The sequence below is a fragment of the Ambystoma mexicanum genome, chromosome 10 (assembly GCF_040938575.1).
Source record: "Ambystoma mexicanum isolate Mex_15411 chromosome 10, UKY_AmexF1_1, whole genome shotgun sequence".
In the NCBI taxonomy this organism is placed as follows: domain Eukaryota; kingdom Metazoa; phylum Chordata; class Amphibia; order Caudata; family Ambystomatidae; genus Ambystoma; species Ambystoma mexicanum.
In genome coordinates, this window is record NC_090932.1 from 374751459 (window position 1) to 374768562 (window position 17104).

A 17104-nucleotide genomic window follows, 5' to 3' on the forward strand; every position below is an offset into this window, starting at 1 on the left:
CTGCAGGTAGGTCAGAAAGTCTTTATTTTACAGGCCCGGCCAGAGCCCAACACAACCTTCACTTTTCATCATAATGTTCTGCCTCTGTCTCGCGACCCCACACATTCTAATAATAACAGGGCTCGCAGGACAGACGCAGGGCTGGATGCAAAGCAGCATAAATACAACCAAATCATTACACTTGTCCAACGTACCTCTGGCGGCAGCAATTGCTGCAAGTACCTCTGCAATTCCCATATCAACAGCAGACGAGGAGCACTGCCAGCACGTACCTGCGCGGACTAGCGCAGACTAGCTTCCCCCGTGTGCGCCAGCACGTTTGCGCGGGGTTTGGGGAGAAGTATGCATCAGAGGACTACAAAGCTTTCTGGGTAATGTAGTTCTGATAACCGTACAGTGCGTGCAGAGTAAAGAAAATGCTCTGTTTTAAATCGCACTGTCTACGTTTCACAAGATTATTACAAAGAGACCCTAAGACAAATTAAATGCATTTTCTAAAATAGTAGCACAATTATTTGCAAAACAATTTAAAAATGGTTAAAAGCACAAGTAAAGAGTGTGAGGTAGCAGCAATTAGTAAAGCAATACTCTTGGCCCCATACTCCCCCAAAATGATTGGCAATCACTATCCTGTCACACCTCTGCAGTATCATGGAAAGCTTTGGCACTACCCAACTGCAACCACACATCACCACAAACCACCCACTCAACCCCTTCCAATTTGGCTGTTGAACTGGACACACCACTGAGACTGGTACACTTCACATCCTTGATGCCTTCCACGATAACAAAAGCCAAGGACACACAGCAATACTCATACTCCTCGAATCTCACTGAAGGCTTCATAACCATTGACCACAGCATTCTACTCAAAATCCTATCCCATATGATGAAACTCTTAGGCACCATCAACTGACAGGACACACTTTGTCTCCATGCCCCATTTTCAATCCAACCTCACCCTGTCAAGTATGGAGTCTCGCAACTCCTCTTCAACCTATATTTTGTATACTTTGCAGAGACCCTTAGCAAACACAACCAATTTAAACCAATACACAGAGAATACACACATTTAATTGCAAATCTCATCCCCTCACAACTCCAAATCACCAACACAAACACCAAGTAAGCACCATTGAATCTCCTACATATTCCACTCTGTAAACTAACATTCACAAAAAACATGGGCACCCAGGGCATGGTATACCCTACCTCTTCACATCCACAATGCACCCTCTGTAACTGTCAAATGCCTGGTCACTGGGTTTTTGCTTACCGGATCGCTGATTGGAGGTTCGGGATTACTTATTCTTCTTGGATGCACCGGACCACGGGACGACCAGGATGTTGTGGTCAGTGCAGGCAGGAGACCCAGTCCCCTTCCCTCCTGAGCAACTGTAACCCCAGGCTGGGTTAGGGACCGGTTCCCCCACACCACAGGCTCACCTCCAGGATTTTTTCGAGGTGTGAAGGCAGTGGAAACCACTGAGCCGGGATGTGGTAGGTCTCAGTGCGCCAATAGAGAGTCACCCCTATGGCAAATGGCAATAGTGGTAGAAGGGAAGGTCAAGGCAGAGAAAGGAATAAGACAAAGAGAAGGAGACGACCAGAAGGGAAGAATGGAGCAGAAGGAGCCAAGGCAAAGGACAGGGCAAGAGCAAGGCAGCAAGGGTCAGAGCAAGACAACTGCTGGAAAGGAACAGGAGCCTTCAGACGCGCAGTTCCCAGTCTCTGCCAGCCTTAAATAGTAGAACCCTGGGCGTTTCCCACCTAGGCCATTGCTGGGGCACCCACAGGCCATAACGTCACACGATCCAACATGATATGGTAGTGCTGTGACATAGGCGCGTTGCCTGTTAGCACTGGAGGATGTCCCACACAGTCACGGTGCCTCCCAGGGTCTCCCTTGGACTAGGGAAGCAGAAAATGGCCGCCATCGCCACCATGGATACAACCGCCAACTTCCCGTGACCGAGCAGTGACGCGTCCTGCATCTGCAGGTAAGTGAACGTGGGACATGAAAATAACATCTTTCAGGAAGAGCATCAAAACAAAACTGTTCCCCCCACATAAACCTGACCCTCCATCCCTCCTGCTACCACTTGTCTATCTTTTTATCCTGTCCTGAAAACATTTTGGACCTTCTGTTTCACCTCATTTTCAAACGTTTAAACTTGCAAGGCGCTCTGAGACCCTCTGGGTAGGGCCAGCGCTGAACAAAAATTTGAATGACTAAATAAATAAACAAACAATCAAATAAATAATATGGTTACATTGAGCACCATGCCATTTATCAAGCTGGACAGCTCTTATTTTAGCGCTTGGATGTGAGATTAACTGGTACTAAGCACTATACAAAAGCCTTATATTATTACTATTTTCTGGACTCCCAGGACACTTTGCAACATTTAGGAGGCTTCTTCTGAGGCACTGGTGAAAACAGGATTTCACCTTATTAGGTAGCAGGAAAGGCCCCTTCATGCCTCTAGCATAGTGAGTACATGACTACCGTGCTGGAAGAAAATGCATAGCGAGGTGGAGCTGGGGCGATATGAGCTCAGAGACACAAGACGTGCGTAGGGGGTGTCATGGGGCATGCTAGAAACACAAGAAATGACAGGCAACATCATCCTTTGAAATATACTGTGATGTTTTATTAATAAACATGTAATATGTCTCTCCTAACCCTTGATTTGCGTTGTCTAGGTTTGGCCTTTCTCCCTGCAAGTATGTCTTACCTCATTGGCACCAACCTCTTTGGCGTGCTGGCAAACAAAATGGGACGGTAAGTGCCTTTCTAATCTGTCTCTGCATGTACCTATTTTCCGTGACCACCCTCTGCATGCTTTAGATGCTCCCACTGAACCACTCAGCAGGAGCGTAGGGCTTGGGATGCCAGTTGATGCTGGGCTGATGACTGATGCTGCTGGTATGCCAGAGGCAATAAATTACACTGCTCAGAAACTGCAATCCGCAGGCTGAGATCACTTTCTCGGCAGGCAGAGCCGCGTCTAAACCTTGTCACCAGCCTGGAGTGGATGAATATTCCTGCCACTACCTCCTTGTATCTTTAGAGAGTTGTCAACAACAAAGGCAGACATTTTAACTTTGCTGATAAAACGTTCCAGAGAAAGAGTCACCTTGATCCCACCCAATGGAACGGCCTCTCACGGACAGGAAGGGGAATTCATGGAGCATTGGACTTCCCACCTCATGTTCCGTAGCTTGGTACCAATAGCATGTCTGGGAGACTGAAAAATAAAGTTTGCAGTGTCCCTATAGTTATACTACGATAGGTTATTTATAACGCGCTTAATACCCAGAGGTTCCTAAGCTCAGACCCGGGGATCGACTCTGTGTTGCTCTGTGTTGTCTTGTTTCCAAGGCGAGCACGTTGCCCCTGAGCTATCCTCCCGAGTTATTCTCACTGTATATTAAACATGTTTTTCCCACTCCAGATACACATTGACACACACCCAAGCCGCCCCACTCAATCTCCTCTAGATTAGTGTGGGGCATGTCCCCATTACTTCAACAACGTAGTCTTATAGTGGATGGGTATATGCATTGTTAGTTCTGGCACATATGATAGTGCTAACATCCCCTGTGGCCAATAGAATTACTAACAGAAAAGAGACAAGAAGGGATCTTGAGATGCAGAAGAAACAGGATATCTTGTTGCATGGCAACTGTCAACACTTCTGGCATGTATCAGCTGATATACATATTTTTGTTGGGGCAGGGGGTGCGATATGAGCAAATGAGGGTTTGTTTTATGAAATATGTGCCAATCAGGAGTTACTCTGGAAATTGCGTCTGTTTCCCTCTGTGGTGCATGTGCTCTACTCAGGCACATGTGAGACAGCATCTGGAGCTGGATGGGAACAACACCTGCCCTCTTTTGCTAGTTGGATCATTGGCAGATCTTGACATGGTCCCCGCTGCTCACCAATGCAATCCATTCCCAGGAGTGACTTACATGAGGCAGAGAGCTTGCAGAAGCTAGAAAGGATACTGTCCAAGATTCAGGAAATTGCTGGCTGTAGAGTTACCACCAAGCTACCCGTTCACCTCCTTATTCGGCAGGGTGAACAGATGGTCACTGGGTGCAGGAACACACATGCATGGTCGTCTTTCTTGGCCTTGGTAAGGTACACACAATCAGCACAGATGAGGGTTAATTGTGATGATTGTGCTGCTGCAGAGCCACCATTATCACACCGGAAGATGCCTACCCCACCCCCCTGAATACTATTACAACAAATGAACTTCTTCTCAAGGGCAGCACACTAGGTTGCATGCGTTTCTCGTGGATGTTAACATGTGATCAGGGATGCAGGCAAATACGTCGAAGGCTAGTGAGAGAAAACCTGTTTTTTTCATACATTGCTTCTTGAAAGTGATCGCCTTAGATTCTGAAAAGTGCGCAGTTATAAATGGAGTTTGACTTGTTTATGTTCACTCCTCCAGTGCATGTTTTAGCTGTTGTTTTGTTATGCATGGTCTGCAGTTTTGTGATGTGCTGCAATTTCCAGCTCTGCACACCTAAGCATTTCCACTTGCAACATTCACTAGGGTTTTAGCAGAAACCTCTTTGTCTAGTTGAGAAGCTGTACCTCATGAGGGCTCGTGCACACAGTGTTTGTCTCTAGTTGTGAATGTCTAGACACTTTGCATTGTTGACAATTAAGGGCTACTGTTAATTGTATGGCAATCAATACCAAACAATGACTATACAGTTTATTATTTCACAGTTTCAGGCAGAACAAGTATGTTAGGCCGTGTGCTGGTGCCACGTTTCCTGACAAAAAAGCAGGAGATAATAAAAAAAGACAAACATGCATGAACATTATTTTGAAGGCAAGGCGTTCCATACTGTGACAAGGCAAATACCCTGGCCTTGTCAAGGGGCGGATGGGAACCCCTCTCAGCCGGGAGGAGGGTTCACTAGGAAGAAATCCAGAGCCAGTCCTACTCCTTGTGTGGATGGTGGCAGTTGAGAGGGCCTAAAGCCCCCCCACCCCCCACCACCACCCTCAGTGCCTGTATGCTTTTCTGCAGTACTGAATTGCATCACCCAGTGCCTATGACCTAAAATTCTGGCTGAACATTTTTATGGGATTTCAGAACAGAGAGAGAGCAGCAGAAAAGAGAGGAGCACAACAGAACAATAAAAGACCTCCACTCGATGTTACATTCTGGACCCGACCAAGAAACCACAACCCAAAAGAGGGAGAGATGCTGCTCAACCCAGAGCACACAATCATTCAGGGGCTGATGCCTCAACAGGCCCAGATCCCAGAGCAGAAGCTCGCAAAGGAAGAGTGGTCATCCATGACAGCTCCTCAACACCCAGAAAGACATCCCCAACGGGGCTCGTAGACCACTACAAGCTATGGCAGACATTAAATGTGCTGGAAAGGGTGAGGAACATCAAACCCTTATCTCGAACGGGAATAAAACAGAACTGGGACTGCCATTATTGTCCCAAAGCAGTCCTGACTGGGAGAAAAGGGGTGGGGCATAGTCCCATGTCTGGAATCTGCAGTATCCATGATCCCTCCTGGACGGGGAAAGTAGGGTCTATTTGGTTAGGGTCAGTTCACCAACCAGGAGACAGGAGGAAGGATACAAGAGGAAACGGGAAGAAGGAGGGTGTGCGTTATTCAGGTGAGGTCAGAGGATGTGAGGTAGTGGACCAAGAGACCAGCAGCAGGAAGGTAGGTGCATTGGATTATGGAGGCAATTTCAGGAAAATGTGAGGTATTGGTCAGTGACTGAAAGTGTTACTGCAGTGTGAGTGTGCATGTTAAGTGTGGCAATTGTGGTTAGATACATTAGTGTAAGGAGTGACAGTGAAGTTAATGCAACTGGGTAAAAGGAGGGTGAATGGGCAGCCATGCACACAGTGGGAGTTGTAGTTTGGGTCATGGAGTTGTGTGGAGGAGGGAGTTGTAGTGTGTGGGAGGGGGCTGAAGTGTGGATAAGAGAGTTGTAGTTGGACTGAGGAGGAGGAAGGTCTAAACATCAGAGGGTCGAGGCACAGCCTAGAGGAAGCAAGTGACATTGAGGGATATAGAAACGAGGGACGAGACTAGAGGGGGGAGGAGTTCAAGGAGAATAGTAACAGATATAGAGAGGGAGAGGAACGTGTGAGCATGATAGAAGCAAAAATGAATCAAGGAGGGTATATGCAAGGAACAATTCCTATCCCAGTAGAACACTAACCACTGCATGGAGAAGGGAGATCAAGCATGTCCCCGAGAGAGTTCAGTCAGATAAGGCGGTTGGCCTTTAGGTAATCATTTCAGTTAAACTAATTCTTAGCATACGCAGGCAGAAACAATTGTTAGATACTAACTGGGGTGTTGAGGACGCCTGGGATGGGAAAGATGTGCTTGCAGAGGAGACAGAGGGAAGACCTAGGGTCCCATTGAAGGTTCAATAAAAACCCTTGAACTGACTTTGGACATTGGAGTGTTTATTGAGTCATCTGTGACAATATATAATACTCACTTTAAAGCATATATTGATTTGGAAGAATGTGACATTTTCAGTTGTTTATTGTATTTAACATGTATAGGCATGAATGCAGTAAATTATTGTGCCCTCCATACCCACTAATTACCCCAGAATTGAAGTATTTTACTGTTCTTTAACTAATGCTATGTCTCTGCAAACAAAAATGTCCCCATGTTTTTGGAAATGTCAATTAATTTCTGACTTTAATTAGGACGAGTATTTAGGGCATTCTGTCTAGGAATGTAAAATACAACAAAGCAATACTATTGGTATTGCCAATGCTTGCTTGTATCATAGTAGCTGTAAAGTGGTTATCACTGTAAGAATGGTCTACGCATGCTGTTTTACCTCCTTGTTCTCCCTTTCCCCTGCCCCTTTTCCCCTTTCCCACTGTCTTTGGTGCCTATAATCGATATGTTACACGTGTCTAAAATGAGTTAAAGATTTGACTCACGGAATGGCAACCAGTTGGTTTTCAGACCTTTCTCGAGCAGAGAAACAGCTCTAAATTTTAAGGCAAAAAGTTATTCTAAAAACTCTCTACAACTCTGTTTCAGTTTTGAATCTGCTAGAACTCTCTGCAGATAATGATTCTAGGGATCATATCATACTCATTAATAGGCTTAAACTCACCACGGGCATCAAAAGACTTTGCTCTGAAATGGATTTCATTATTCCTCACCAATTGCATCATCTTAATTTAAGGAGGCGAGGTTTAGATCAAGCCCACCTGGACTAAACCAATTTGCCCCCAGGGGATCTATTCTCCCTGGTTGCTCAACTCATACAGGAGACCCCTGGCATCTACCCGTAACCAGTTATCTCTGATATCCATTAAGTCTAGCATAAATAGTGTAAGATATCTTAATCAAGTGACATCTAATGCAGGGGAGCTTTCCACCCGCCCCAATCATGGTGCGCGCAGTGTTCTTTTTTTAATCAAGTTCGTTTTATGAATCTGGGACCCCAAATTTAAAAACATTGATTCCTTAAAGCTTCCCTCCCTTTTCAGGACAAGAAACACACTGGGTTGCACAGAAGGTCTATTTATTAACAAAATAGAAATAATTCAATCAATTTAAACATAAACAAATTCTTTCTTCATAAAAGGTCAATGATAAGAAATAATCAACACACTAGTCACTTCAGTTTTCAAGGCTACAGTTATGGAAATAGAGACTTTAGAAACACACACTTCACCATCGGTATCTATGCAATTAATTCACCCTGAGAAGCAGGCACCCTGGATTGTGTGAATGAGAGTCCAGTAGGAAACTTTCATTTCTGATAAACAACAAATTAGTTTCAAATACCCCTGCCTATCCAATTCCCGCTACTTCCCCTTTATTCAAAATGCCACCCCACTTAATCGATTGCCACGGCATAATTTCAACAGCATTTTAAACTCAATTGCAGCAATCTACTGGACATTAAGGTATGTAAATGGCTTGTACAAAAGAAAATGTATGTTCAGCAGCATGTTGGCAAAAATACCTTCAGTGATGTTAAGATACAATTACTGTGTAAAATGTACCTTTCTCCCTTTCAATGAGAAAATTGAACAGCACAAAGAGATGGACAGCAAATAATCACACTCTCCCATTTCTCTTGAGCAACCCTTCATTAATAACAATATTCTGCTTGATGGTATACCCAGGAATTACTTTGATTATCTTCTTTTCCTAGGCATGCACAAAGTAAGATGCCCATTTAACTCCCCGATAATTATTTCATGCTGGACATTATGTTATGTTATGTTATTTGGCATTTATATAGCGCTCTATATTTCATTGGTATGACCTCAAAGCGCTGGTAGGTTGACCGCCCTCGGGGACTGTAGTCCAGGTCAGTTGAGAGAGTAGGGTGTCGTAGGGTGATAGGGTGCACCAGTTATCTGTGCAGCTGATGTAATTGCCTGATGGTAGCTGCATCCTAGCATTAAGTGTGGTTGTATTAATATCGGTAGAATGTGGGCAGTTTGGCAGGTGGCACCAAGACTGGGTTCTGGCTGTGTTAGGCCTGTAGGACGCTTATGCAAATGTTGGCATGCCCCACACTTGGGTGGAGCTGTGAACATTAGCCTGAATCGCAACTGGATAGAAATGCGAATGTAAATGTTAACATGCCCCACACGTGTATCACTGAATGCCCTGCTTTCCTGTTCCCAATGCTGTTGCTATATATCTGTATCCTCCCTCCTGTCACTGTAAACCCAGCCCCCTGTCTCTATGTGTCCATGTGTCAGGCTGTTCCCTGCCCGTCTGTTCACATGCCTAGTCTTGGGCGCTTCAAAGATAACGATCATATCACATCACTACGCTTACTCTCTACTATACACCATCATTCAACTAGAACACAACTATACCCCTGATTAATTTGGCTAGCTGTTCACATACGAATACGACCCCATGAATACCTCATCACCCTAATAAAATGCTGCTAGCTGAGCACATTCCGGCCTAGTTGCTCACATATGCGTCCTTCAGGCCCAAAGCAGTCAGAGCCCAGTCTGGATGTCCATCCACCAGACTGCACACATCCACATTATATCTTCAGCACCACACCTAAAGCTAGGATGCAGCTACCATGGGGCAATTACATCAGCTGCACACATATCTGGTGCACCCATGCACCCTATGAAACCATCTCTCTCTACTGACCAGAACTACGGTTCCTGAGGGAATTCAACCTACCAGCTGTCACACTCACCTGTGTCTCTGCAGGAGCGATGGATGAGTCTCCCTTGACCCCCGAGTTCTCACTTCCCCTGTTTTCACCCGAAGGGATTCCTGTCAAATACAAGGTAAACACTCAGACCTGAATTCACCTGATTCCCCTGGGCCCTTCCCTTTACTTTGAGGCGTGCTGTGATGTCCCCTAAGGGCTTACCTTGATCTTTAGTAAGGTGTGCACTCCATCCTGCATTCGCAGGGGCACGATTCGCTCATATGGATGATGCCAATGTCTGTTGGCTGAGTTCAGATGCCACACGCTGTTATATGCCTTTACAGCGAGGCCGAGTGTTCAAGGCGCCAGTTTCTTCACTGGCTAGAAAGTCTTTTCCAAGTGAACGTTGCGCAGAGACTGTTTAGTGTCCTGAATTGTTCGTATTGTCTTTTTCTGCCTATGTATTTTGTGGGTGAGTAGCGCTGCGTGCTGAAGTCAGCTGCTGGTAGGTAAGCACAGCACCTTAAATTCGAGCGTGCCTGGTAAAATCTCTCCTTTTTCTTCCCTTGCAGGAGTGGATTACGTGATATTAGCACCTCGTGTCCGGGTTCAGCGCTACCAAAGACTTTGTGGTCTGGTAAGTTTGCACAGAGATATTGGTAAGTATATACTGCGTTATTAGGGCGAACGCAATGACTAATGTCTTCTTTCTTTTGCAGGGATTTGTGCACTCGCACAACTGACATGGATACCAGCGTTACAGGAAGATTCGGTGAGTATGTGCAGCGTTATTGCAGTGCGCGCGCTAACGCTGTTCTTCTTTGTTCTTACAGATGCCGGTGTTGAAGTCCCCTCTTGACCGGAGATATCTGCGGCGTGGAGAAAACACGGAGTACCTGTAAGCTGAAGCAGAAGGATCCGAAGCAGGTAAACAGAAGTAGGATGTTCCGGAGCAGGTGAGCTGAAGCAGGATGATCCGGAGCAGGTAAGCTGAAGCAGGATGATCCGGAGCAGGTAAGCAGAAGCTGGCTGATCCAGAGCACGGCGATTGTGTTGCTGATGCAGCTCACACTAAGCAAAGCACTGCGAGATTCTTGGGTGTGGCTTATATAGCCAGCCACACCCAAACACTAGAGAGCTCATGGATTGTCATGCACTTCCTGTTTGGCAACAGGAAGTGGTGACCAGGAAAACCTTAAGACAAGAGAGCTCATGGATTGTCATGCACTTCCTGTTTGGCAACAGGAAGTGGTAACCAAGAAGTTACTACAAACACTAGGAAGGAAGTAAAGGATGGATCTGCTATGGGTTCTTTGTGTGCCTATGCCAGGCCTGCCAAGCCTCCACCCAGCTTGCCCCAACTATTTGCCTGATACCCATGACAGTCTTCCCTCTCAAGACCCCTTCCAATGATGTGCATGAGGGCTTTGGTTTCTCAGGATGGTTCTGATGGAATTTTTGCACCAATTAAGGGGCATGCACGTGTGCGCTGGGTTCCCATGATCTTTCCTGGGGTCCGTACCCCTTCCAGTCAAGCAAATGATACAGGGTCTTTCGTACTAGTTTGGAATCTAATATGTTCTTTACTTCATATTCTGGTGCTCCTTCACCCACTTGTATGGGTGCAGGAGGTATGGAAGTTCGGGTTCCTGGGTGTGCTGGTTTTAATAGTGACACGTGAAATACGGGATGTATACGCATATGTTGAGGTAACGCCAGTCTCATGGCTGCTGGATTAATTACTTTTTCAATCGTATAAGGGCCGATGTATCTTGGCTGAAATGTTTTGGGACCCTTTAAAGCAATGTGTCTAGTTGCCAGCCAGACCGAGTCTCCCATCTGATAATCCGGGGCGTCTCGTCGATGGCGATCAGCATTTCTTTTCTGTGTTTCGTTGTCTTGCTGTCGGTTCCTGCTGGCTTCTCTGGCTGCTTTCATGATACTGGCATGCAGATTCTTTACTGCGGGCATTTCAATGTTTTCTGGCGGATCGTAGACCGACGTTCTGGGGTTTTGACCATATACAGTAAAGAAGGGTGTTGCTTGAGTTGATGAATGTGTTGAGTTGTTGTAGGCATACTCTGCCATCCATAATATTTCTGTCCAGCTTTGGCTTCTTTCGTGTAAGAGACAACGCAAATACTTTTCCATGGTCTGGTTTGTGCATTCGGTATGGCCGTCCGTTTGGGGATGGTGACAAGAAGACAGACGGACTTCCACTCTTGCCAGGGCACAACACTTTTTCCAAAAACGAGACACAAATTGGCTGCCTCTGTCAGAAACGATTATGGTAGGTAATCCATGTAACTTGACGATTCGATCTAGAAAAACCTGCGCCAGAGTCTGAGCTGAGGGAATACCTTTTAGAGCTATGAAATGGGCCATTTTGGAGAAGAGGTCCACTACTACGAGGATGGTATTATAACCTGAGTTAGGAGGTAAGTCAGTGATGAAGTCCATTGATACTGTGTGCCTGAGCGCTGGCGGAATGGTGATAGGCTGAAGGAGGCCGGCTGGTTTTTGCCTGGATGTCTTGTATTGTGCACACACCTCACAGGTGCCTATGTAGGTGGCAATATCCTCTCGCCAAGTTGACCACCAATAAGATTTGCTTACTTTCTTCATGGTTTTGCCTATACCCGGATGGGCTTCTAACCATGAGTCGTGGTAGTCTGATATGATTGCTTGTTGCAGATCCTTAGTTGGAACGTAGCAGCAATTTTGGTAGTATGGTAGTTTGTCTTGAATGGTGAACTGATCTCCCTTTGTGTCCCAAGCCAGTAGGTCTTCTTCAGACATATTTTCTTTTAATGCTTCCTGCAGTGTGTTTAAAGGAGATGGACCAGTGCAGAGGCCGAGAATTTTATGACTGGGTATGATCTTCACCGGGTTAGGGGCATTGTAGACTTCTTCTCCTGTGCCAATGCGGGATAACGCATCCGCTTTCCCATTCTTAACTCCAGGGCGGTAGGTGATCACAAAGTCGTATTCCATTAAAGATAGGGCTCAACGGAGCTGCCTAGAAGACTGAGCTTTTGCTGAACGTAAGTATTGCACGTTATGATGATCTGTTATTATTGTGATGGTGTGTTTTGCTCCTAGTAAGTAATGTCGCCATTCACACAGTGCGCTTTTGATTGCTAAGAGTTCTTTCTCAGAAATCGCATAGTTCAATTCTGCTGGGGAAAATTTCCTTGACCGAAAGGCTATGGGATAAAGACATCAGGTTTCAGGATTTTGTTGAGACAATACGGCCCCCATGGCAATACTTGAAGCGTCTGTTTCCACGACGTACGGTAAATCGGGCTGTTGGGTGTTGCAGTATTGAGGCTGGGGTTAATTTTTCCTTGAGAGCTCGGAAAGCTTCTTCCGCCGCTGGTGTCCACTCGAACTTTCTGTGTTTGCGCAGCAAGGACATTATTGGATGTACAATATGTAAGAATCCTGGTATGAAGCGCTGATAAAAGTTTACAAACCCTAGGAAACTTTGTACTCCCTTTATAGACGTGGGTGAGGACCAAGTGAGGATTGCCTCCACTTTTCTATTGTCCATCTTGATCCTTTGCAGTGTCAATGCATATCCCAGAAACTCTAACTCAGTGACGTGGAAGGAGCATTTTTCTAGCTTTGCGTACAGTTGGTTTTAACACAGTTTGCGGAGTACAGCCCGCAAGTGGGTTACGTGTTCTTGGGAAGTGGTGGAGTAGATCAGAATGTCATTGATGTAGACGACCGCGCAGACATCGAGGAGTTACCGTAACACATCATTCATAAAATGCTGCAACGCCGCAAGGTCATTGCAAGGCCCATAGGGCGTGAACTGGTATTCATACAAGCCATAGTGGGCGGAACGCAGTCTTCCACTCATCCCCTTTCTTCATGCGTACCAGGTGATATGCGCCGCGTAAGTCTAGCTTGGTGAAAATCTTTGCTTGTTTCACCTAGTCTATGAGTACTGGTATTAGAGGTAACGGGTACTTATTTTTTATGGTGACTTGATTTAGGGCCCGGTAATCAATACACATTCTTAAGTCCCCCTCTTTCTTCGGTACGCAGAAGAGTGGGGAGGCGGCTGGTGACTTAGATGGTCTAATGAAGCCATTGGACAGGTATTGGTCCAAGTAGGTCCGTAGATGAGCGTTTTCTTCCTCAGTTAAGGCATAAATGCGGCTGCACGGTACTTGTGCCCCTGGCTGCAGATCGATCTGGCAGTCGTAAACTCGATGTGGTGGTAATGTATTAGCTTGCTCCTTCGCGAACACATCCCGGAACTCCTGGTATTCCTCTGGTAAAGTACCCACCAAGCCTAAACCTGTTATCTTTTCCTGTGTAGCTAGCAGTGGGCTTCCTTGGATCCCTTTTTTTGTCGTAGCAAAAGGCGCATTCCGTGGAAAAGAGTAAGGTTCGAGCTCATCAATCTATCTTTGGGTTGTGCGTCTCTAACCACGGTATCCCAAGAATCAACTGGAATTTGGGGTGCAGTGATAAGGTTGAATCGAATACTCTCCCTGTGGCCATCTTGACAGATTAAGGTGATGATGGAAGTACACTGTGTTTCTGGTCCCGAAAGGAGCTGTGTGCCATCCACATCTTTCACACTTTCAACAGTGTCCTTACGGTGGACTGCCAATCTCAAGGTCCTTGCGGTGTTTATGTCCAGGTAGTTCCCAATAGCCCCACTGTCTATGAAAGCCTTGAGGGCATGCATTCGGTGGGCTGTGCAGGCTCTACCAAAACCACAGGAATACTGAAATGTGAGATCTGAGTGCTCTGTTCCTGGCTCGACAGACCGACCTCTACATCTGCCGGGCGTTGGTGTTTTCCGCTACAGCGCCTGTGTCTTCCCCTGTGTTATTTAATACCCCCATTGTCTTCCATGGAGGTTTAACCATGCAGTTCCAGAGGAAGTGACCAGATTGGCCGCAATATAGCAAAGTTTTTCCTGACGCCGCCGTTCTCGCTCTGCCTTGGTGAGTGGTCCCCTGAGAACACCCAATTGCATGGGCTCTGAGTGTGTTTCTGAGGCCTGTCGATTGGGCGTTTCCTTTGGTCGGACATACACTGGTCTATGCTCTGATCTGGTTCGGTCGGCCTTGCGATCCTGTAACCGGTGGTCTAGTTGCATAGTTAGGTCAATGTATTCACTGCAGTCTTCGGGAGGATTAACTACTTGTGCCAAGACATCTTTCAATTCTCCTCTCAGTCCTTGATAAAATAACATTATTCGTTTCTCCTCCGGCCAACCTGGTTCGGCTATTAGGCGGTTGAATGTGGCGACATATGAAACAAGATCCTGACCACCCTGTCGCAGAGAGAGTAGCTCATCATCCAGGGCCTGACCTCAAGTCCGATGGGCAAATAGATTTTCCATTTCACGCTGAAAACCTGGGTAATTTCTCAGTAAAGGGTCGTCCCTAAGCACTAACGGGACTGACCAGTCCGCTGCGTGCTCTCCTAAATCGGAGAGGACGAAAGCTACTTTAGCTTGGTCATTCATAAAAGTGTCTGGTTTGCATATGAAGTGTAGGCGGCATTGATTGACGATACCCAAATCCTCCTTACCCTCACTGGCAACTACGACACTGACTCCTTGACCCTTAACAACCTCTACAACACTATCCAAGCCTGGATGGCAGACAACGGACTATGCCTCAACTCTGATAAGACCGAACTACTCCTGATAGGTTCCCCCGAAACACTAAAAAATCTAGACTCCCAATTCAGTCACTTCACCATCGACACCATCAAAATACCTGTCTCAGACTCAGTCAAAACTCTTGGAGTCTATTTGGATTCCAACCTATCTCTGGACAGACAAGTCAATGCAATAGCCTCCTCAGCTGCATATCACGCTAAACTAATCAATGCAGTCAGGCCCTTTCTCTCCAAAGAGAACTGCACAAATATTGCCAGAGCCATCACTGGCTCCAGGCTAGACTACTGCAACGTACTCTTTCTAGGAACCTCCAATAAAAACTTGGAGAGGCTACAAGTCATACAGAATAGTTCTCTCCGCGCAGCCCAAGGCATTGCTAAAAGAGAACACATTTCGGAAGCTAGACAACTAGCCCACTTGCTCCCAATAAAGGAAAGAATCCTCTTCAAAGCTCTAACGCTGACCCATAAGTGCATTCACCTCACTGCTCCTGTTTACCTCTCGGAAAGGATCCACGCCGTCTCCTCTACAAGGCCAACCAGATCTTTCTATAAAAACATGCTCTATGTGCCACTAGTAAAAAGAGCCAGAGCAGGTGGTTCTAGCTTCCCATATCTTGCACCCACACACTGGAATGCCCTACCTCCCACAATCCGAGGTGAGGCCTCCCTTATCGCTTTCCATAAAGCAATGAAAACCATCCTCTTCACATAAGGTCCCTCGCATCAGCATGAATACTATACATATGACCCACTGCATAAGCTGTAAAGTAATGACCAGTTGCATAAGCTGTAAGTATTGAACTATGTCTGTAGTATTTATAATGTACCAACGTCTGCTACCACTCCTGTATTTCTGTAACTAAGCTCTAATAAGTAACAGTGCCTCAATGCCCTTGGGCTGTTTGTGCGCTATATAAATTTAAATAAATAAATAAATATATAAATTGATTCGTGAACGCTCCAAATTTCCTGGGATCTCCAGAGAAGCATTCCGGGGGTGTTAAAGGGATGTTGCCTGGAAGCAATACTTTAACGGGTGTGGCTACAGGTGCCACGGTAGGCTGTCCCTGAGAGACTCCACTTGGTAGGGGTGCTAGACCAGCTTGGGTCTGTAAGAGCTGTCTTGCCAAGTCATCTGTTTTATCCCTGTTGACTACCAGTTCGCACCTTACGGCATTTGTCTCAGAGCGGGCTGCATGCACCTCGGCCCGTAGTTCACCTAACAATAGGGAAAGCTGGTCTACCTCAGAGGTTTCCATCACTCGGGCAGAGGTATTGAGGATGGCGTCGTGTTCGGTCACACTCACCTGTGTCTCTGCAGGAGCGATGGATGATCCTCCCTTGACCCCCGAGTTCTCACTTCCCCTGTTTTCACCTGGACGGATTCCTGTCAAATACAAGGTTAACACTCAGACCTGAATTCACCTGATTCCCCTGGGCCCTTCCCTTTACTTTAAGGTGTGCTGTGATGTCCCCTAAGGGCTTACCTTGATCTTTAGTAAGGTGTGCACTCCATCCTGCATTCGCGGGGGCACGATTCGCTCATATGGATGATGCCAATGTCTGTTGGCTGAGTTCAGAGGCCACACGCTGTTATATGTCTTCACAGCGAGGCCGAGTGTTCAAGGCGCCAGTTTCTTCACTGGCTAGAAAGTCTTTTCCAAGTGAACGTTGCGCAGAGACTGTTTAGTGTCCTGAATTGTTCGTATTGTCTTTGTTTGCCTAGGTATTTTGTGGGTGAGTAGCCCTGCGTGCTGAAGTCAGCTAGTGGTAGGTAAGCACAGCGCCTTAAATTCGAGCGCACCTGGTACTGTCTCTCCTTTTTCTTCCCTTTCAGGAGTGGATTACGTGATATTAGCACCTCGAGTCCGGGTTCAGCGCTACCGAAGACTTGGTGGTCTGGTAAGTTTGCACAGAGATATTGGTAAGTATATACTGCGTTATTAGGGTGAGCGCAATGACTAATGTCTCTTCTTTCTTTTGCAGGGGTTTGCGCGCTCGCACAACTGACCTGGATACCAGCGTCGCGGGAAGATTCCGTGAGTATGTGCAGCGTTATTGCAGTGCGCGCGCTAATGCTGTTCCTCTTTGTTCTTACAGATGCCGGTGTTGAAGTCCCCTCTTGATCGGAGATAGCCGCGGAGTGGAGAAAACACGGAGTACCTGTAAGCTGAAGCAGAAGGATCCGAAGCAGGTAAACAGAAGTAGGATGTTTCGGAGCAGGTAAGCTGAAGCAGGATGATCAGGAGCAGGTAAG

The 17104-nt window shown here is 46.4% G+C and overlaps 1 protein-coding gene across 2 annotated transcripts in view; it reads left to right on the plus strand.

The window, feature by feature from the left end:
- The window catches only part of SLC18A1 (solute carrier family 18 member A1), a 367959-nt gene that overhangs the window by 260194 nt on the left and 90661 nt on the right, over positions 1 to 17104 (plus strand). For both annotated transcript variants that reach the window (XM_069617961.1, XM_069617962.1), the window contains one exon: positions 2707 to 2785. In XM_069617961.1, the coding sequence (XP_069474062.1) occupies positions 2707 to 2785 (79 nt within the window). The remainder of the gene's footprint in view (positions 1 to 2706; positions 2786 to 17104) is intronic.